Below are 22984 nucleotides of genomic sequence, written 5' to 3' on the forward strand. Positions count from 1 at the left end.
AATATTTAATGTTTTAATTGACTTTAATATATGCATTCTGTGTGTGTTTCTTTCTGAGTCTCTCTTTGTATTGATGGATGGATGGATAGATGTACTCAGTACTTTTTACAGCTAGCATTGTGGGTTAAAAAAAGTGTTGGAAATCTCTGGTCTAAAATACTAGGATATTTTTGTTTTGCATTTTTAGAGCCTAGTCAGGTTACTTAATTTTTTCAAGCTGTCCTTAAGGGGTACTGTTTAGAGCACTTATTTTTATCCTATCCCTCCCCCTTTTATATTGTTGACATTATTACAGATGTCCCCAGTTTCCCCCCACCTCCCCTTCCACCCAGACCCTGCTGTCCCCTCTCTGGCGGTAACCACATTGTTGTCTGTGTCCATGGGGTATGCATAGCAAGGGAAACAAAGGAGAAAATAAACAAATGGGACTGCATCAAACTAAAAAGCTTCTGCACAGCAAAAGAAACCGGCATCAAAATGAAAAAGGGAACACTGTATGGGAGAACATATTTCCAATGGCACATCTGATAAGGGGTTAATCTCCAAAATATATAAGGAACTCATACAACTCAACACCAGGAAGACAATCCAATTAAAAGAATGGGCAGCCCTGGCAGGTGTTTCTCGGTGGTTAGACCCTTCTCACACTGAAGGGTCGCAGGCTCAGTTCCTGGTCAGAGGCACCTACCTGGGTTGCAGGATCAATCCCCAGCCTGGTCGGGGTGCATGCAAGAGGCAACCAATCAGCGTGTCTCTCTCACATCAATGTTTCTCTCTCCCTCTCTCTCTCTCTCCCTGCCCCCTGCCCCTTCCCTCAATCCCTTCCACTCTCTCTAAAAATATATATATCAATGGAAAAGAGATCTTCAGGCTAAGATTAACCAAAAATAAAAGGGCAAAGGACTTAAATCGACACTTCTCCAAAGAGGACATACAGATGGCTAAGAGACATGAAAAAATGCTCAGAGATGCAAATTAAAACCACCAGGAGGTATCACCTCACACCTGTCAGAATGGCTCCATCAACAAATCAACAAACGACATGTGCTGGCGAGGGTGTGGGGAAAGGGGAGCCCTGGTGCACTGCTGGTGGGAATGCAGACTGGGGCAGCCGCTGTGGAAAACAGTGTGGAGGGTCCTCAAAAAATTAAATATGGAATTGCCATTTGACCCAGTGGTCCCATTTCTGGGAATATATACTAATTTTTATGTTTAAACTAAAATTTATTTTTAATCTAGATATAACATTGTATTAGTTTTAGGTGTACAGCATGGAAATTAATGTTTAGATGGACAGATCAATAACACCCGCAGTACATAACTAGATATTACCTAGTCTATAAAATGATTGCCCTGAAAACTTAGTTCTAGTTTTCTTATATCAGAATTTATTTTGAATAATGCTATTTGCGTAGTGGCCACCTGTTTCAGATGGAGAAAAGATAAATAGTACAAGACATCATGTGATTAATGCCAGGGCAGGTAAGCGCTATACAAATTCAGAGCAGGAGGAACAGCAGGATTTGGGGGTGGAGAGTATCCAGAGTGGGAGGAGCAGAACCTTTTTCTCAGGCAGATGCCCAGTACCAAGAAGAGGAGGGTGAACCAACTAGAGAGATGACCCGATGCCTTGTTCCCCTTCCCTTCCTCCCATGCACCCCTGAAGCCTCTTGGCGGGACCCTGGGCTCCAGGGAGAAGGGCTGGCGTCAGTGACACGGAGTCACGGCTTCACACTGCTTTATCTGTGACCTGTAAGATCCATTTCACGTGGTGCACAGAAGCATACAGGATGGTAAAATTTCACTAAGCCACAGTTACACGTATACATATGATGTACGGTTAGTCGCAACCCACAGTCTGGAACTCAGAGGTGGAAGGAGATAAGCCTGGAAAAATTAGCACCAGCTAAAATGTTGAGGGCCTTAAATTCCAGACAAGGGAGTTGGGCCTTTGCTGTTTATCAACAAGAGGGTCTACTGAAGTTTTTAAAGGGGGAGTGATGCGGTCCGCTGTGGGCTTCTGGGTCATCAGTGTGCACCTCGGGCAGGACAGCTGCGGGGCGGAGGCGGCCCGAGGGAAGGGGCTGCCACGGGAGCCCACGGACACGAGGTGGCTGGGCCTGGCCGACGGTGAAGTGCTTACTGCGACTTCTCTCTCCTGAGTTCTGCCTCTGACAGCGCGCCTCGTCCGGCCGTGGCACAGCCTGCACTGTGGGCAGGGGCACGGCTTCGGAAATCTTTCCTGGCTCCCACCTACCAGTCCCGGAGCTTGGGCAGAGGGGACGGTTCATTTTCTGCATCAACCTGACTGGCCACAGGGCGCCCAGATTAAACATGGTTCTGGGGGTGTCCGTGAGGGTGTTTCCACATGAGGTCCACATTGGAGTCAGTGGGTGGCTCTCCCCAGGGTGGGCGGGCTCTGTCCAACCTGGGGAGGGCCTGAAGGGTACAAGGCGGAGGGGATTCCCTCTCCCTGGGCCTGACTGTTGAGCCGGGGCACCTCATCTCACCTTCTCCTGCTCTCCGACCCCACCGGGTTTACACCGTCGGCCCCCCTGGCTCTCAGGCCTCGGGCTCTCACAGCCTTACGTGACTGGCTTCGCAGGCGGCAGACGGTGGGACTTGCGGCTCTCAGGACCGCATGCCCATCTCCCTCAGACGGATGGACACTAGACAGATGCAGGTGCACACATACTGATATGATGCCCTCATATCCTGCTGGCTTGTTTCTCTGCAACCGTAACACCCCAGGATCGCTTCACATCTCCACGCGAGCTGTGGAAAGGGCCACTGCTGGGACACAGGAAGGGTTCCCAAAGGTGCAGACGATGCTATGGGCGCCACACGGACGCCCAGGGCGCTGCACACCGCATGCTCATGTGCTCACCGCGGGTCGCGGCGGCCACCTCCCCGGCAGAATGTTCCCTGATCTAGGCAGGAACGCCCTGGATGCGCCTTCCCAACCTGCAGTCCTGGCTGGGGTGGGGGGCGAGCAGAGGAAGCGCCCCAGGGCTGCCCTCTCAGCTCGCTGTGAGTGCAGGTGTGGAAAGCACAGGGCTCTCACAAAGGCCCCCCAAAAATGACCTGCTGTTAAAATTCTTTATTATGCTTTCACCATAAATACATAGCACTGTATTTTTGAGGCAGAGTTCAGTTTCTGGCACTCTCTTCATGGCATCTAGGCATCAGAGAACGTGGCAAAATGTTAGGCAGCGATGAAAAAGCGGCAGGTCCTGGTGAGGCTCGGCCCCTCTGCTTCCCGCCAGACGCTGCTTTCGTCAGTGGTCACATTGCACTTGCTGCACCGTGGAGCATTCTCGCCTGAGGTTAACTACTTTCTAACTCAACGACCATGAACAGCCACACTTCCTTCATTTCTGCTTTACTGATGGCTCTAGGGAAGGGCTAAGACGATCCCCAACCTAGGAAAGTGAGTTTTCTATGTGTTTTGCAAACCAGGCCTAACTTGCATATTCAAAGGAAGTGGAGAATACAGAGAGTTATTTTGATTTTAGAAAAAGACACTCATTTACAGGATCAAAAAATTCTGAATTCTGTCACTTGAATTATCTAAATAGTCATAGTTTTGCTCCACAGGGATGGCGATATGATCTTAGATGCCATTTGTCATGCGACACAAAAGCAACTCCAAATCAAAGGGCAAGAAATCATTTACTGTGGCATTTATCATACTCCGTAGAAGGCCAGGAATGAGTCTTGCAATCTCCCTCCTCAGTAAGCCCGGCTCGGCTGATCTCGTTCTTGGTGAGGCGGTCAGGAAACGCCGATGTGTGTGCAAGGAAGAGCTTGCCAGCCACATTTCCGACCTCCCTTTGTCATATCATAGGGCCGCGTGGTTTTAATGTTGCCGGAGGGACAAGGCGCAATCTTATGGCTGCCTACGGTGGTGGTCCCAGGTCCCGGGCGGCTGGAGCCAGGTTGTTGACACGTGAGGACAGAGGCAGAGCACGTGCCACTGGAGGCAAGCAGGGGGCTGAGCATGCTCCCTTCGGTCCAGCAATTCCTCTCAACCTGGGGCCTAAGAACTCTGTCTTAAGGCTATTTGGGTGTGAGCTGCTTTCTGAGAAAGGCTGTGAAAGTGGCAGCTTGGCAGTGAGTTCTAGGTATTCTGAGAACAGGAGGAAACTACCGCCCCTGCCGTTACCTCCCCGACTGCTCTGCAGGCTGCCGTGTCCCACAGCCACCGCTCTCCTCCAGCCCCGCGTGGCTGCCCCGTGCCCTCCAGGAGCCCCCCATTTCTTCTGGGTAGGTCTTCTCCGGGGCTCCTCCCACCCTTACACCGCTTCCTCTTTTTTCCTCCCTGCACTGGCCCCTTTTCTAACCCTCTCCCACCCCTTTTCTCCAGGGACTTTAGTGCCCACGGGGACAGGACTAGTGAACAGAGTGGAGCAGCTCTGAGCCCAGGCCTCAAGGGTGAGTGAAAGTTTGTGGCTCCACAGGGCACTTGGGGACCTTTCCAACCTGTGACAGGTGGTCTGTCACTTTCAGTCCAGGCCCTGCCGGGCCACAGCGAGGCTCAGAGTGGGGGAGCTCAGCCACCCCTGCCCTTTAGGGGACACGAGGGTCACACTGCCCAGAACTGCCCAGTGGCCTGGTGTGGAGCCGCTGGGATAGGCCCACCCCAAGCACCACAGGGCTCCAGCCCCACTCCCACTGGAGCTTCTGCCAGTCCTCCTGTGTGTCCTTCCACAGCGTTCTTAACGAGTGGCCAGGACCCTTCTCCAGGTCCCCAATCTCTCATTTCCCTGCCCTCTGCTCTCCTGACTCAGACTTGAGGTCGCCTGCAGCTCCACTCTTTCAGCTGGGTTTACAAAATCCATTTCCTAGAGCCATTCCTGTGACTCAGGCCATGTTTTAAGGCTGGACATTCAAGGTCCTTTGCAAGTAGCTCTACATTTCCTTTTGAATTTCTTTTCTGACCAATCCTCTAAATAAATCCATTTCTCCCAGGATGCACAGTACCTTCCGGCTTCCCTCCCCGAGGCCGCTGAGACCCCCGCTTTCCGCTCTGCTCTTCTTGTCCACGTTCCGATCACCCCTGCAGCCCAGCTCCTCTCACAGGCATCCCTCGGCTCCCCCCGTGACTGCAGGCTGTCCCCGAGCCCCTTCCGCAGGGCCTCTTCCCTACACGCCATGCCCCCCAGTAATGTCTACTGGCCGCACCACTGTTAGGGCTCTGGTCTTTTTTTCACAAGCAAATTCAAAATTCTTCAAAAGGAGATACTGTTTCTTTTTGCTATTTCCTCCAGAGCAGGTAGCACAAAACTGGGTACATACAGGCCATTCCTGTTTATTGATCATTAGTAGGCCTCCCTAAGCCCCGAGATCCAGACAGGCGGCCCTCGGCCTCAGTGGCGTGGCCGTCAAGGTCCGAGGCCCCTCGGGGCTCTGCAGGTCCCCTGGCCTCAGCCGTCCCAATCACCCCCACCCCGGTGCTGGCTCCCAGAAGGGCTGCCTCACCCTGTGGAGTCCTACCCAGGGCTACCAGCAGACACAGAAACCCACTCACACAAAGCCTGAGTCTAGCAGGACTAAGGCAACTGGGGGAGGAAATGGAAGAAAGGGCTTTGCTCATGTTCGGCAGGGCCCCCGTCCCCTCCCTCCCTTCTCTTTTCTCCCTCCTTTTCCTGCCCAAAGCAGCCGCGCTCCCACCCTGAGAGCACAAACCACCCAGCAGGGGCTCCCACCGCCTCAGCAGGGCAGCGCCTCCTCCGGGCCGGGGCCTGCCGACATCACTGCTCAGGGTTTTCCTGGGGGCTCAGCGTGCATCACGTTTTCAGAAAGGAAGTTCCTTCTCTCCGGGAAATCTGGCCCGGCTGGTAGAATAACGTTTTTAACCTTTACACTGAGACATCGGCCTACCCGGGGTGGCTGGTTCTGAGGCCTCTGCCCCTCGGCTCCCTCTGCCGAGTGGCTGCGCAGGGCTGCTGGGTGAGCCGCCCCCTGTCCTCAGAGTCCCCGCACCTCGCTCTCCACGGGCCTGTCCCGGCCCCCAGGGCCTCAGGACGCACTCAGCGCTTTCCCGTCGCCTTCTCCCTCTCACGGGACAACCCTGACAGAATGGGACCAGAACAGCAGTCACACCTGTCTGGGCTCCTCAGCTTACTGCTTACTCTGTGAAGTCCTCTCCCCGTCTGCCACAGCGTCACCGGCACTCACACAGCCCCCACTCCGGACGGGCCCTGCACGCCGCAGCGCCAGCCAGAGGCCTCCTCGCTTCTAAGCAGCGCTGTCGCCTCCTAGCATCACCTGCTCTTTGCCAGCCTCCCTCTCATCTCCTTTAGCTCCTCCCGTCTGTTAGCGCGTCTCAGCCGGACCACGGGAAGCCGCCAGTCTGGAGACCACCGGGTTTTCTGTGGCCTTCCATGAAGACATCCTGGCTCACATTTTAGACTGAATTTCTGTTTATTTCCCTGCCCTGGCTGGCATCCTGGATATCCCACAATCTCATCTTCCTGGCAAGTTATTAATTGCTGTACTCCCTGAACAAGCCCCAGTCCCTGCCCTCGAACACACAAAAATCCCTAAAAACCAAGTGGGTGCCGCCCATGCGTCTAATTTTTGAGGGATAACGTCTGGTTTTCAAAAATGAGTAGAACAGCGACCAGCTGAATGGAGCCCGTCTCGAGGGGCTGGACTTGAGCGGAGGTAATGCGTGTGGACACGCCCGCCTGCAAACGGGGAGATGCACACAGGTGCTGGCTCTTCTCACCGGGGAGCATTTGTTCCTTGCGGATAAAAAGTAGAGTCTCACACAACTGTCAGGCCACGGGAGTAGATGTTCGGAGAGCACATTTACTGTCACAGAGAAAAGCACTTCAACCTGGACACCCCTTTCTCCTGAGGACTGCTCCCCAGACTCACTTCCCAAGGCCACCTCCTGTGGTCATGTCGGGCCGGACCACAGCGCCTCTGCTAGCTGGCCGGCCGCTTCCCACTCCCTTGGGCCTGGGCTCTGGCCGCCGTGAGACCTGGCGAGTTGGCCTCTCCGTCTCGATGCTCTCCTTTACGGAGTAGGCAGAGTAGTAACATAGCACCAATGAGGGCCTGTTGGACACAGCAGGGATGAGCTGCTGGGTGGCCGTGTGGGGACACCGTGCCTGTGTTCCACAGGGGACTGTGAGCTGTGGGTGGGGGTGTGGGGACTGTGGGCTAAGGCGCAAGGCCTGACTCTGAACCCACACGCCAGGCTCCCTGCTTCCCCTCACCTGTCCTGGCAGGTGAGGCAACGCGCCTTTTCTGTTGCCGTGTCCCACGAACCCACTGCTGACCATTTGGCTCCCCGCCCTCTCGTGTCCAGCGGGGGTCAGCCCTCGGAGGCATCAGCTTTGCCGGCCACAGCGTCCTCCCACCTGCCAGCCACCTTTCTGGGAATTCTTACTTCTGGTGCTCTGAGGTGTCTGCCTCTTCCATCTGAGTTCAGGTAGAGATTTGGCTTTAAACACATTTTACATCGTTTACGATATAAAACTGTGTGCGTGGGAGGGAGGCACCGGCAGCCCTCTGCAGTGTAAATTGACTTTGTATTTCTCTGGTTCCTAGTGGGGAGGGGTTGCTAGATTATGCCATCCTTTTATTTTTAAGGTGTAACATTTCAAACATCATCCCAACCATATCTTCGATCCTTGAAATCAAAAGGAAAAATGACTAAGGAGAGGGCATCCTGCGTGACGTACACACTGGAAGGCGACACTAGCAGTTAATCAAGGGCGCCCGTTCTGCCCTGCCCGCCGCCCGCTGCGGGCTCCTGAGCAGCTCCAGACCCGCCTCTCTCGCCGCTGTCCACTTGTTCTGACTCTCCCTCAGAGGAGAAGGTTCGTCTCTTTGGGGGGCAATTTATCTGGTTTTCTTAACATGTTCTCCCACCTCACAGCTGTGACATCTCCCCGCTGCTGGGGGCGCCCGGCCGAGCAGGACAGCTGTCTCGTGTCCAGTTTGTGTTGCCATAACCAGCATGCCGCTGGGGGTGGACTCAAGGTAAGCTGCAGGCAACTGGAGCTTTCCCCTCCACATGCAGTTATTTTATTGTTCTTCCCCCAACCGCGAACTTGGACGACCTTTACAATTCTTTTTGTTTAATGCGGGAACCTAACTTTACCCGGCACTCCTATTATAATTCAAGTTGTTAGTCATTCCCTCCATTCCAGGCCATCAAGCGCTTTTGGGTCCTGGTTCCCATCCAGTATTTTAGGCGTCCTACGCTTTGCCACATTGGCAGATAAGACGGGTTTGTCTCTGGGCCCCACCCAGCCACTAATAAAGTACTGAAGAGAGGAGGCCAAGGCCAGCAACACATTTCTCTAAAAGCCAGATTTCAGAGAGAAAACTGGTCATTGTGGCCAAAAGTACAAAGTGAATGGCATACGTGTGCGGCTGGCATCGCCTTTAACTCAAAGGACTACTTTTTTAAAATTAAAAGTGCAGGAAGTCTGATGTATCAGAAGCCAGGCTTATTCAAATGGAGCAGTCCAAAGACTGCAGACCCTAAAACGAAATGTTACAACCGGGCTCTTCTAAGGACCATGAGTTACAGGTAAGAGTGAGGACACAGGAAACGGAGTGAGGCTAAGCCACCCTGCACGTGCTCTGTGACGCCTCAAGTCCCTTCGCCTCCTCTGGAGTATGAACCAGGCCAGGTGGAAAGAGACAGTTCCGTGGGGAGCAGCTATGACGACGCTGAGCCTGACCAACGGCACCCACAGCCTCCGCCTGGCCAGACGCCACATGTCCATGCCTGTCCGTGCCTGGCAGCCCCGAGGGGTCACGGCAGATCCCCGACAGGTCGCCGTAATGGCTTAGCATCAATGATCTCGGAGTGAGGCTCTCCTCTGCACGTGTGTATGCGTGGTACAGAGTTCTAAACGAGAACCGTTACTTATATTCGCCGTGAACAAATCATAAAAAACCCGCCATTACACACACGCAGACCCTGAGTGCTAGAATGTGATAACTGGTGAATTTTGGAATTTTTGGAAACTAAATAAAAACAATTTCATTAAGTTACTTCCCTAGATGGTTATCCTCTAGAACTGTTAAGATTTACAATAACATTTTAAAAATGACTTCATGCTTAGTCTTTAGTCGCTTTTTTCAAAAAACCTCTAATTAATAAAGTGTGTCAGTGACTCAGCTCCTCACAGCCATGTGTCACACTTAGAGAGATGACTAAAGACAAGCTGATGCCAAAAATACTGGGTCTCTCTAGTTAAAAAAATATGGAGAAACTTAACTTCAAAGAAAAAGAGATAATGGGGAGCAAGTTAGCAAAGTAGTCTCAAAGGCAAGAAAATTCACTGTCATTTCTCCTTCTCTTTGGAAGGTTTTCACTTAGAGCCTGGGCCAAATTAGAAGAAACACAAATTATTTGCTGAACTTACACTTCAGTTTTTCCTTACTCAAGGGAGAAAACTCCCCTAAATAAGTAAAATGCAGAATACCTTAATATCTAAATGGCTTTTTCTTTACCCCAAAATCAAGTGCAGTGGAGCAGAAGTTCTGTGTTTGTCACCAACCCTTTATTGAAACTGGTAACTTACACGCTTTATAACATAACAACAAAAATAATGTTCAGTATATACAGTCTCTGCACGGACTATCTGACTATACACAAGGCAGGGCAACACCACAATCTAATCTTCATTATCATTTGTGCACAAAAAGACACCGACAGACGACGTGTGAACATTACAGTGAAATGACATCACGGGTCCAGTGAAAACTCAGCCTAATACAAAACATAAGCATCTATTGCCAACGGCACCTCTAAGTGCCCGGTCTGTTCAGCAGGGTCTACCCGGAGTCCGAGGCGGAGATCTGGTGTGTGGCTATAAGTCTCTTAAGCGAGACCACCTCTGCAGACAAGTTTGCGATCCCCTGCTTCAGAAACAAATTCTCGGGGTCAGAGACTTTGTAGCCATTGTCTTTCATCTCAACAACCCCAGTTTTGAAACTACTCTGAGTTTTGCCATTAGGTTCCTTTTGATGCCAGTGTTCGGACCTGAGAGACCAATCCTGGATGTTGGTCACCTGCACCGAAAAGGGAGTGAGGGGAGAATGCACCATACTCGGGGCACCGTGCTTCTCCAGTTCGAAATGTCTCTTTGACGTCATGTCAACGGGCGAGGAGAGTTTCTGCGTGGTATCAAATTCGTTATCGAAAGCCTCGACTTTTATCTGCATGGCTTTGGCTTTAATACGGAGCTTGTGTGGCAAAGCAGAGGAATTCACTTCTGGAACTTTAACCACGGTGGCGTGTCCGTGCTGAAGCTCAACAGGAGAGTGGATCGGGCCTTTGGGAACCTGCTGCTCGTCTTCTCCATCCGATGACTTTCCGACCGCACCGTCGTCGGTTTCCGACGTCCTCGGGGAGTTGCTGGAGGACCGGCTGACCTGCAGCAGGGGAGGGGAGTGTGAGTAGCCAGGGAAAGAACCGCCCACGTAGTTCTGGTAGACGGCCGCCCGGTAGGCGCCTCGCTCCTCTCTGGGCTCCCGCGCGTAGCTCTCCAGCTCCACCGGCTCCTGCTTGATGGCCTGGAACTGGCCGCCGGGGCTGCCGCAGCCGCCCCGCGCCGGGCCCTCCTGCGAGTGGTCCAGCGAGGAGGCCTCGGAGCCGTCGGACAGCGAGCTCTGCGGCGAGTGCTTGATGACGGAGATGCAGCTGGCGGCCACCGCGGGCTCCTCCGCGAAGGCGCTCCCGCTGGCCGCGGGGGCCTGGTAGTCTTGGAAGTACACGGCCGTGGAATTACTGAGCTTCTGGATCTCCTGGGCATATGCTGTGGAGCTAATTAAACCAAACTTTAATTTTAGGGAAAGCAGTTCAGCCTTTAGAGTGGCGTTTTCTTCTCCCAGTGCAATCAGCTTGTTCTCCAAAACCAGGTCATTCAGCCGACGCTTCTCCCGCGACCTCTTGGCAGCTTCGTTATTTTTCCGCCTTTTTTCCCAGTACATGGCATCTTTCTTCTCGTCGGGAATGAACTCCCGCTTCCGCCGGCAGGCGGAGGATTTGCTGCGCCCCACACTGCCTTCACTCAGAAGCAGCTCCTCGCCGGGGGTCAGGTCTTCGGAGGCTTCGGTTAAAGCCGAGCTCAGCACCACCGCCTTGTCCACACTGCTCCCGGGGTCCAGAGAGGCCTGCTCCTTCTTGACGGCCTGCATCTTTCTCAGCTGCATCAGAAACCACCTTACTCTGCCTGTGCCGAGCCGGGGACAAGTTATTTCCCCAGGATTCTCAAGTGCTCCACAAGCTGCGGCTTAAAATCCATCAATATTCTTCCCTTTCTTCTACTGTCCGGGACGGTCCCTCCAGCTCCTCCGCCGAGCGGAGTAGGGCCTTCTCGGTAACCTGCGGCACACGAAGAGAAACAGTTACCCATTTGGTAAACGCTTATTACCGATTTCATACAGGAGCTGTGCTAAGCATCTAGGGTACACAGGTCTGAACAAGGCACAGTTTTCCCTCAGAGTCGGTGATCTGAAAAGGGAAGCGAGTTCCCAAAAACCTAGACTGTCCAGTTGTAAAGGACAAATGCCCAGGGAGACCCGGGGTCAGAGCAATCAGCCTGTGGTCCAGGCGAGGGAGAGAAACCCAGCACCACGACTGGCCACGGAGGAGCAGAGGAAGGCGGTTTCCAGAGAAGGAAAGGTGGGGTGGGACGGGCGTGTGGGGATGGCACTTCACAGGAAGGAAATGACATCGCCTCTCTAGGTAACTTTTAAAATAGTCCTTGCATATTGTGGAGCTTCTAAAAAATTTGAGATAACATTTCTATCACTGAGAAGCAAACAAGCTAACCTCTTAAGAGGAACTTTTCCAAGTAAGCTCCTTCACTATCAGTAAACAAATTCTACAATTACATGGAATAAAATGCAAATGGAGCTAAATTTTTATTTCCCCCAAAACTAAAATAAAAATCACACAAGTAACTGAGTTGTAATTGTTTTAATCTGACTCTTCTGTCCCTATGGACACAAACCTGTCCCTCCAGCCCCTGCCTGCCTGCTGGGCTTATGTCCAGCTCCTCCTGCAGGTGCGCAGCACACCCGAATGGAAAGGACTCTCCTCAATAAAGCAAACTCTTCTGACGCTTCTGTGCTATGAGGTTAGAAACCTTCTTTTCTTTGGTTCTTTCAAACTGATTTATCAAACATTCACTTAAGAACGAAGCATCCAAAGGACTTTTTTGGGTCCTGAAAATTCTGTCAAAATAGATTTTATTTATACAGTAAGCTTTGGACTAAAATATACAGTAACTAATCAGGACTTTTTTTTTTTTTTTAAGTACAGTGGGATTCTTGAAACTTAAAATCATTTTAGGCCCTGGCCGAGTGACTCAGTTGGTTAGAGCATCGTCCCAATACGCCAAGGTTGTGGGTTCGATCCCCGGTCAGGGCACATACAAGAAGCAACCAATGAATGCGTCAATAAGTGGAGCAACACATCAATGTTTCTCTCTCTCCCTCCCGCCACCACACTCTCTCCCTTCCCCCCCAAATCAATAAAAATAAAAATATTTTAAACTGAGAGAATGTAATTATGAAAAGAATTTCTTTCCACTTTACTAATTAGTTTCAAACAAAATATAAGAACTCAAAAATAGAACCATCAATTAGCTTCCTCTTCCACAGATGAAATATTTACTCTCTAAATTTGACTTGCCACGAGATAATAAACCCAAATTAGGTTCCAGTAACAGTCTTTTTATGGCGATTTTTGGATGTGTGTTTCCAGACAGGGCGTCTGCACCTAATTCTTTCAGAAAGGAACTGTGGCGAGACCGCCGTTTGCAGCACCTGCACATGAGGCATTGGTCCCGCCGCACTGAGAGGGCCACTCCTCCTCTCTTGTGCATAGTTTTCTAATGCCTAATGAAATGAAGTTTAATTTTATCAGCTGGAAAAGCCTGCCACATTCTTGTGTCTTTTCCAGAAGTAATAGAAGGAGTGATGTAATAATTTCAGGATCATAAAAGCAAGGTTCAATGCCACATTTTCGTCTATCAAATTGAGTCAACATGAAAACTGAGTTGCGACTTAGCGAAGTTTGGGATTAATATCAAGTGTAGGCAAGGAATCAGCCACGGCAAGCGGTGAGGGCATAGAGGGGGAGTCTTTCTAGTTGCCGCTGTAGTAAAACAGCAGTGCTTCCCATTTTCCACTTAGGCTTTGTCTTCTGACACAAAAACTCATTTTTCCTCCACATGGGATGGTTTCTTTCCTCTTGTTAAGGATCTGTGCTCCCTTATTCAGCTAAAAGTTCCCCTAAAGTCCTGCCTAGGCACAGAGAAAACAAACCTACTTCCATTTACCAAAAATATCCCACTCGTCTGAAAACCTTTAACCCCTTCCGTCTGAGTGTCCAGGTGCTGTCTGTTCACTTCATCATCTCCGCAGCTTCGCCGCTACGTTCAGACCTGCAGGAGCCTCATTTCTTCTTAGTTAACTTCCCCACTTGCATTTTACTACGTGTACTGGAGGGAAAACTCTGGGATTCTTCCCTTACCTGCCCGAATTATCTGCCTTTGTGACTCCATTGGCAAATTACCACATACTATCAGAGGACGTTTTCTAGAACATTATTTATCAGATCCTCTCGCAGAGCTGCACAGCTCAGCGGCACGAGGCGATGAGGGCGGCTGGCCTGTGCACGCTGGGCTCGGTTTCCCGCCCTCAGCGCCCCAGGCAGGCTCTGCAACTGTGCAAAGCGACGGACAGCGGGACCAGCGTTACCGCAGGCTAACGACAGAAGCAGCAGCTGAGTCCCCACGGCCTCTCATCAGTGTCAGAGCGTAATGAAATGGAATTAGACAGTACTGGGGGACCGCTGTACCTCAAAGCCCAAGTCAATGTATCTGCATCCTAGCAACAAACTGAACACACGAGCTGCTCAGCATCCAACTGACAGTCACTCGTTTGCCTTATAGAAGAGAGTTTTGTAACCAAAAAACTTTTCTGATACTTTCTTTTTAATACTATTTTGGAAATTCTAAAAAAAAAGAAAAATGTTTTCCTTCTTAGCAGAGAGCTTCTCTTATTCGTTAACTGGGTTATTCCACACGTCCCGGCCATCACCGAGCCAGCCGGGGGCACAGAAAGGCAGAGGGGAAGCCAAACTTCCGAGAGGCAAAGGACGGCCAGCCCGCGGCAGGAGGGGAGGACAAGCGGGTAGCAAGGAGTGCGCGAGGGGCGACGCTGGCGAGGGCCTGGGCTCCCCCACTTCACACCGTTTCTACCGCGCTTTTTTCTTGGTATAATGACAAAAACAACGACAATCCTAACAGGCTCCATGTGCTGAACACTGTGCCACAGGCACTGGGAGCCTGCCTGCCATCACTTCGTTACCCTCACGATAACCATTTTCAGATGAGAAAACTAAGGCTCCGAGAAGTTAAGAGCCCTGCCCGGAGTCACACAGCTAGCACGGTGGCAGGACAAAGGCTCCAGTCAGGCCGACCCACCCCGACTCCTCTAACAGTGCCTTCTCCTGAGCTTGCGGGGGGCTGCTGGGCGCTACTGCGGCTCCTTTTCTGTGCCCCTCTCCCTCCTGGGAATCGTGCCCTTTGCTCAGTTGCTGGGAGACAGGGAGGCCACCTCTGGGCCACTTCCCTCCCAGCTTCCTCAGTTGCTTCCTACCTGGAGGCTATTTACTGAATTGAGAAGAAAACATGCTAAGGTTTCCTGCTAAAATGTTAATCTCTTGGGCATTTTACTTTTGCTAAAATAAATAAAGGACAAGTAAAGTCACAGCGATAGCATCGTCACCTTAATTCCTTTTAACACCCAAAATGCACGCATCTTCAACCCTCGGAGCTGGAGCGGAGCTAAAACCCAGTGACCTTCCCAAGACCACGCAGCGACAGGAGGCCCGGCTGGGCCCTAAACCTGGGTGTGTCTCTCAGCAGTGACCCTAAATGGAGGTGAACACAAAGGCGGTTCACAATGCCTTCTAAAAACATCAGCACTTATGCCCAACTAATGACTTAATTTCAAATTTCAAAGTTTCCCCTTATGATTAATTTAACAATCGTCACCTCTGCCTCACGTATTCAGGTCACTACTAACATTGTGTCACATCGGTCACCACTTAAGTTTCCTTTTTGGTGAGTAATTGACTTAAATGCCAGTCCTGTGACGTTGGTGTGCTCAGCATGATCAGCTTCATTACACCCATTAGGTAATATGGCTGCTTCTTAAAAACACAAATAAAGAGAGAAATTTAAGAGCAGGCGTCATCACATCCCAATGGACATTTCCCCCACATCTAATGTGGACGTGCTGTTGCTAATTAATGCTGCTTCCCAGTACCTGGCGCTATTCCCATAGGCAGGAGTTCTCTTTCGTAAGCCTGAAGTTTTAAAGTCTATCTAACGCAGGTGACCCGAATATTGTTTTTAATTAAGATTAAAATTTGGCTTAGAAAATTCCCCTAAAAGAATAAAGCTTTACAATAGGAATTGAATTCTAGACCAAATTTCTTCTGGAGGAGTGACCTCATTACTCACTTTCACAGTGGCTGATAGGCCTTTATCTTCCCTGACCTCCAACACCTGTCAGAGGTAACGGTGACAGTCAGACTCCTTATAAAACCAGAAAAGAAACAACATTGTGTTTAAAGCATCTGAACTCTTACTAGCAGTTTAGACATTAAAATCTACTATAGGGAAATTTTGTTATTAATAAGTCTTATTGCAAATTGAGTCTTTTACATATTTTGATTTTAAAATCTGTCAATAAAAAAATGAAGTACTATTTCATATGCCCAAAGACAGAGAAACACTTTATAGAACTCTCATTTTCCCCCCACTCTCTCGAATGTGCTGTTTATCCCTGAGAGGTATTGTATAGAAATCATTAAAGAAAAAACAGCCCTGTTACGTGCAACCATAAGCCGTCTCTCCAGGAAGCAGGCAGCTGCTTGTTTTGGAGATAAGTGCCATTTGGGGGGGGGGGGGGAGTTAATCAATTCACAGCTCATTAAACTATTAATACTAGTAAAATATTAACCTACATTTTCTTCCTGTGGGTAAAATCCATGACAGGACTATTTCAATAAAACACTTTACTTCTTTTCATGGATAAACACGAAAGCCAGTATTTAAAAGCAGATAAAGTAGGAAAAAAATACACAGGTACAATCAAGAGTGGAACGGGGACAAAACCACCCAGGAAACACTGAAGTTGTACAGAAGAGGGCTTTCTACTCAGTCTGAAAAATAAAAGGCTTTTTAAATTAAAAAAAAACACAAAAAACTATGTTAAACCTCTCTAAGTGCCAATGAGGGCCTGCCATTAATAATACAATTCTGTCTGTAGTGAGAAGCGCATGCTTGATCCAGATATGAACGCACATAAGCAGACGCTCTCACACTTCGCCAAAGCCTAGCCCATCACAGGAGCAAATCGACCTACTTTTTCTATTTCGGTGCATCCGTAAATAAATGTGTCACAATCTGGTGGAGTTTAGTATGAATGGAAGTTTCTCGCGCAACCTCCACAAAGGACCACTTGAAAATTAGATTTAAAGTTAATAAATGATTAAAATTGCATTTCATTATAGCAGTGAAATAACTGAAGGAACTGAAATAAAACAGTATAACTTGACGTTTCTTAAGAGAAGAGGCCAGCGTGTGTCACCGGGCACAGGATGACAATATCGTGAAGGCCGCGCAGAGCAGCGCACAGATGCTGACACTGCGGGCTTAGAAATCAAGACAAAACCACCCTCGCCAAAGACGGAGAGGAATTGGGGCGTGGGGGTGGAACAGCGGGGCATTTTTTAAAAATCTGCAGTCATTTCAAAATGGGGATCTTTTTCTTGTAACTCTGGAGAGATAACTTAGCAGTCTAGCAACTCTAAGCTGAACTCCGAAGGGTCACCAACAATCACAAAGTAACCCAGCTACGGGACATTCTGCGAGGGAAAGGACAGCCAGAAGCACGCCACAGGTAACAATGGCAGAACCAGTGTGGGCGCAGGGTGGGGGAAGTGCCTGAATGTCTGTGATTACACTGAAGAATCACTGCAACTCTCCTCAGGTTCACTTTGATTGCCTCTTTGTTTTTTTTAATATATCTTTATTGATTTCAGAGAGAGGAAGGGAGAGGGAGAGAGAGAGACAGAAACATCAATGATGAGAGTCACTGATCGGCTGCCTCCTGCACGCCCCCAACTGGGGATTGAGCCCACAACCTGGGCATGTGCCCTGATCAGGAATCGAACTCTGATCTCCTGGATCCTAGGTCAATGCTCAACCGCTGAGCCACACCCTGCTGGGCTGATTGCCTCTTTTTAATTTCACTTTCCCAGTGCGCAGATTACAAATGTCATTTGCTTTACTATGTGCCTTATGAACAGGACAATTTTTTTATAAATGTTTATTTTTAGTGCTTATTGGAAGGCTACTTAATTGCAGTTTGAGATCTCTGAAAAGTTAATTAATAAAAGATACCATGTTCTGACAACTAAAGGGCTTATAAATATTCTGATTCCAACGAAACCGCACAAATCATTACAAAAGGCATCTAGTAAATCCCCACTAAACTTTCTTATCACAAAACAAGCTTATGCTCTCTAATGAAAGCCATATGAGAAACAGTATTTTCTTTTTTTACTATAGGAAAGTTATTTGCAAAGAAATTTGAGAGCTAATAGGGAGTGGTGGTGATATAAGTTCATTTTGAAACTGAAAAACTCTTATGTAATGTCTGTGACCAAGGTCAGTGTCTTTCGACACTCACATGTGAGTCTGATTTGGATAAAAGTCAACTCAAGTATCATTTAGAAAAATAACAGGATATCAAACAATGTGTTAACCCAGAGAAACATAGGCCACCCTTACAGAAACAAGAGACGAATACTAAAGGAAACTTCGATTACGTTTTTTCTGTCATATTTTGAACTGAATCCCAAGTGTGCTCTCATTCCTCAATACAAATTAAAAATAAACAACTTTTAACAGCGTCGATGCCATCTGGATTACAATGGAAATAATGAAGTATGTGTGATTTTAGGTCGGTTAAAAATAAAGGCTGGGCAATATGACCGCACCTTTTCCACTCCATGCTGCAATCAGTCACGTCTGGGAACTGACTCTGGACCACAGCAAGGTCAACTAGAAATATCCACTCAGCTGGTGAGTCAGGCGCATTGCTCAACCGGGAAAGGCTCTGACAAAGGGTTTGAACTTGCAGGTTGTTGCATCACAGTCGTGTTATAATTGCACTTTGCAAAGATAAGCCTTTAACACAGGAAAGGAAATTGCTTCAAAAATTACAGTGAGCTTGTCCTCGCTCAGGGAGGGCCGGAGGGTGTCGCCAGCAGGACCCCCACCCCACCCCACCCCACCCCGCTTTCAGGCTGCTTATCAGGTTCTCTGCGCCTCCACTTCCTGGTCGCCACCGGCTGCGGCGGAGCGCTGGGCACAGCGCGGGCACAGCGCGGGCACCGGCAGGGTCCGCGTGAGGTCCTAGCCTCGCCTCCCAGGAATGAGGGCCCGGGAAGCCCACCCCGCCGGCTCTAGGCCTCTCGCCTCCCCTGGTCCGCGGTGAGGATGTGGGGTAACCACGGATGTCCTTGACCAGCCCACGGGCCGAGTGGGCAAGGCCAGCCTGAGGGTCCCCGCGCCCGCAGGGCTCGGCCCGGGGTCCAGGTGCCGAGGTGGCCGGGCCAGGAACCTGCCCGGGGAGGCCGAGCTGCCGGCACTTTTCACGCCCTTCTGCCGCCAGGAGCGCGCCGCCCGCAAGCAGTTCCCCAAACATTACGCGGGCCGAGGACGGGAAGTTTGAGGTTCTGCAATCCCGTCAAGAATTCCCTCAAACGTAATGACCAGCGAGCGCCACAGGGCAAAGGGGTTTGAGGAAAAAGTTAATCATCAGAACAAAAAAGTGTTTCAAGAAGGACCTGTAACTGTAGCCGAATACAGACCCCGTCCCAGCCGCCGCACCGACATCCCGGCAGGAACACTGACGGGCCACACTTCCGAAAACCTGGTTCCCGGCCAGCAATACAGGGGGCACTGCCCAGCTCGCCCGAGGCCCGCGGCCAGGCTGCACCCGGGACCCAGCTCTGGCGGCCCAGAGCCCGCGCTCCTAACACCTCACCAGCGGAGGGCTCGGCTGCCGGAGGCCTGGAATTCCCGGCAGAACGTCAGGGTCCTGCGGGATCCGATCCCGCGAGGCCAACCCTCAGTCAGGGCAGACGGCCTGCCCCGGTCCTGCCAGGCGCCCGCGCGGCCCTGCCCGCCCCCGCGCCCGCCCCGCGCCCCTGCCCGCCCCGCGCCCCGCCCCGCGCGCAGTCCCCGCCGCGCGCCCACAGGACCCCTCACTGCAGGGCAGCCGCGTCCGCCTGGGTGTTTGATTTTTATTTATTTTGAATTCCGGGGGTTCAGTGCTCTCTACTCTAGCCCTCGACCACATAAATGAATGGTTTAAAAAGTACATCGACGGAACGGCCACTCCGGCTGGGCCTCCTTTCCACCGCCATCGAGGCTGGAGCGCCCCGCCCCCAGTTTCTGGGGCGTGTTGGCATTTGGAGGTTTTCTTACGTCTTTTTCACATTTTACGAATGCAGAGCGCATGACGCGGAAATACAATGAAGCCTCCAGGAACAAAGGTGTCTGCGGTGCTCGGGGTGCAGAAGGCAGGGGGCGGGCCCCTCCCCGGAGTACCCGGTCGCGGCGCCTCGCCCGGTCCCTGCCGCCCGCCGCCGCGGCTCTCCTCCCGGCCTCTCCCCTCCCCGCCACCCCACGGCACACTGAACCCCTAGCGCACCCGCACGCCCAGCCCCTCCGCGCCCCCAAAGCCGCGCCTCCCCGGGACCCGCCCCCCGCCGAGTGGGCGGCGCAGCAGGGCCTCCGCACCGCCAGGACCCCCGCGCCAGAACAAAGGAATGTGGGGACCGGGCGGGCAGGAGCGCAGGCCGGAGCCGGACGGCCGCCCGGGCGCTGCCGAGCGCTCACCCGAGGTCCACACGCGCCACCCCAACCCCGGCCCCACGGCCGCAGGAGGGAGGGTCGCGCAGAAGGTCTCCATCCCGAGGCTACGCGGCCCCCTGCAGGCAGCCCCAGCTCCAAAGTAGGTCGGGGTCTCACACCGGGCCTGGAGCAATATTAGCTTCTGGGAAAGCCACTGCAATTATTTGGGTAATATAATTTGTCCAAGTGGTGAATTTTTATAATACCCCCTTCAAAATACACCCCACAACGCTGCACTTTTAATTATTTAAATGTTAGGAAAATCTGACATACACACACCGTCATATACCTATATTAACATATTTACACTACATAAGAGTTCGGGAAGAAACATAAAATCTGGGTACGTTATAGTATAGTCATCTGTCCTCACATAAATAAAACTAGGTTATCCAGCAAAAATATAAACTACTAACCTATATTTGTTTCCCATAAATCGTATCTGGTCTGGAGAAAAAAATAGGATGTGAAATAATACTTGTGACCTCGTCATTCGCTGCTGTTATTTACAAAAGCAAAGACCAGAAGATGACACTTGGCCATCCCCTGCTTTCTCAGGAACAGCACTTGCCTAAACTGTCCTTTAAAAAGATAAAGGAGAGTCAGAATCCAGCAAATCACCAGGCTCTGCCAAATGTCTTCCTAAAAATACAGTCTTATCAAAGGTCTCCGAAGGCGTGGAGTTAAAACTACAGCCAATGGCCTTGAACTTGTATTTGCACACAGCCCTGGAGAAAACACCAGAAATAGCACTGGGAGGCCACCACAATTGTTAAAATTTGATAGGACTAAATTTAGAAGAACGCACATTTCATTTGGGGAAAAGACATACATTAGGCAGCATAAGCAAACTCAATGCTTACCCGGTAGTCTATTTTCCTGTTTAATCTATCCCTTTAAAAAATAACAAGAACAAACTGTTACAGTGACATTTAAAGGCTGAGATTGTCCTACATTCTTTGTAACAAGATTATAAAATCACGTAATTAGCTCCCTCTTCCTATGCTCACTGCCAGCAAATTCAGCAGTTACATAATGCAACATTTCCAGGAAACTATTATGTGATCTGTCATGTCGTGTCTGAAAACGCAACGACAATGAGGTGAGGAAAAGGGCTGACTGTAAGGAATGCATTAAAATTAGGAAGGTGGGGAGGTAAACGTCACAACGGCTCGTTCCAGGTTTAAAAATAATACCTCAGAACACCTAAGGAGCGAACCCTGGCAGTATCAGAGATCAGAATTCAACCCGAGAAACTCTTCCTTTCACGTTTTGCAGTAGTGTTTTAAAACGTACCTTTTTATTTGGGAGGTACTCTAGATGTAAATAACGACCTGATACTCAACGCTGCGATAAAATTACCAAATCATTGCACACGTACGCGCTCATTCCCAGATCAGCCGTAATCCCTGCCAATATTTCACCGTGGACAGATTATGCAATGTATGCAAGGACAAACCCACAACCTCCCGAGCGCCGGTACAACACGCTGACGACAAACTCGGTGGAAAACGTCGTGCACACACGGCCGGGACACCACCAACGCCGCGCAGGCATTCTCCCAGTGCCGTCACTGCTCACGCCACCAGCCCTTTCTCAAGAAAATCAAGACTATTTCCCATTACTCAGCCGCCCTCCCCGCCCACCCCCCGCCGCCAGGACCGCAGAAGGCACGAGAAGGGAAACAGCGTTGCCCTTCCCGCTCGAGATGGCTCAGCCTCGGCTCAGTCTCCGCTTCTCTACCAAAACATCAATTTTCCCGAAATCAGGAGACATTATGCAACAGCGGCGGGGGGAGGGGGGAGCTCCAACCAGCTCGGGCTACGTGCCGGCGCGAGGGCGCTGCAATCAAAGCAGCCACCTTAAGGTGGCGAGTCCTCTCCTGACAAGGCAGCAAAAGTTTATGTAACGAATGCCCCGTGCGAATGCCCCGCGCACACTTGCCGCCGCGGGCCAGCCCCGCGCACAGCAGGACCCGCGCCGGGCGCCCGCGCGCCCGGGAGCGGGCGGGGAGCCGGGCGCGGGGCCGGGTCGGCAGTGGGCGGAGCGCTTACCGTGTTCCTGCTCTCGGGCCGGCGAGCCGGGCGGCGGGAGAAAGAACGGGCCGGGAGCGGGGCCCGGCGGCGCTCGGGCTGGGGCTGGGGCCCGGCTGGGGCCGAGCTCCGGGCGGAGGCGAGGGCGCGGCTCGGGAGGCGGGCGGCGCGCCGGGTCCGCGGGCGCCGTGGCCGCGCCGGGAGATGTGTGTTAGTAGGTCAGTTCCGAGCGCCGCGCTACGTCGTCGCCCGCCAGCCCCACGGTGACGGGCGACCGCGGCCCCAATCGCCGCGCCCGCACCCGCCCCCTGCCCGCCGCCAATGGCCGCGGCCGGCGGGGGCGGGCTCTCCTCGGCCCCGCCCCGCCCCGCCCCCTCCCGCTCCCCTGCGGGCGGCGCCACCCGCGGCCCGCGCCCCTCCTCCGCCGCGGCCGTTGCTGCCGCCCGGGTGCCGGCGGGACCCGCGCCCCGCTCCGGGGTTGCGCAACCACCGGGACGGGCGCGCCTGGGCAGGGGCCTGAGACCCTCGCCCCTCGCCCCCGCCCCGCCCCCGCCCCGCTTCCCGTCCTCTCCGGGTGCCGCGGCCCCTCGGTGACCCCTGCGACCCCGGCTCCCCGGCCCAAGCGCTTTTTGTCCCCCGAGCGCGCCAGCCCGCGGGCTACCTGTTGCCGACCGAGTCCCAGGCCGCGCGCTGCGGCCACCCGGGCGTGGCGGGGCCTCCGCCCGCTTCTCCCCGCACGCTTGCGGGAGGACCCCTCCTCCTCGCCCTGGGCGACGGGAGAGACATGGCGGCGGGGCGCTGGCGAGCTGCGAGCCCTCGCGGCGGCGGGCGCGCGTGGGGCGGGCCGGGCGGCTGGTCCGAGCCCGCGGGCTGCGTAGGCAGCGACGGCGATGCCCGCGCCTCTCCCGGAGAGAACGCCGACGCGCGCCCGCCGCCCCGCGCGAGGAGGGCGCCGATGACGGC

General features: G+C 52.1%; 1 protein-coding gene across 5 annotated transcripts; it reads right to left on the bottom strand.

The window, feature by feature from the left end:
• Window positions 1-9514: 9514 nt before the first annotated feature.
• NFIL3 (nuclear factor, interleukin 3 regulated) lies at window positions 9515-22269 on the bottom strand. 5 transcript variants are annotated; one of them, XM_081150812.1, is made up of 4 exons: window positions 22043-22263; window positions 15519-15563; window positions 15048-15205; window positions 9515-11362 (listed from the first exon to the last, which is right to left on the bottom strand). In XM_081150812.1, exon 4 carries the CDS (start codon window positions 11188-11190, stop codon window positions 9811-9813), a length of 1380 nt encoding a protein of 459 aa, XP_081006938.1. In that variant the 5' UTR covers window positions 11191-11362; window positions 15048-15205; window positions 15519-15563; window positions 22043-22263; the 3' UTR covers window positions 9515-9810. The 5 variants fall into 5 exon arrangements, with proteins under 5 accessions (XP_081006938.1, XP_081006937.1, XP_081006941.1 ...); XM_081150811.1 differs by lacking the exons at window positions 15048-15205; window positions 15519-15563 and having other exon boundaries at window positions 22043-22269; XM_081150815.1 differs by lacking the exons at window positions 15048-15205; window positions 15519-15563; window positions 22043-22263 and adding an exon at window positions 20405-20544.
• Between the last annotated feature and the right edge of the window lie 715 nt (window positions 22270-22984).

This window comes from Miniopterus schreibersii (assembly GCF_964146895.1).
Source record: "Miniopterus schreibersii genome assembly, chromosome: 11".
NCBI classification, from domain to species: Eukaryota; Metazoa; Chordata; class Mammalia; order Chiroptera; family Miniopteridae; genus Miniopterus; species Miniopterus schreibersii.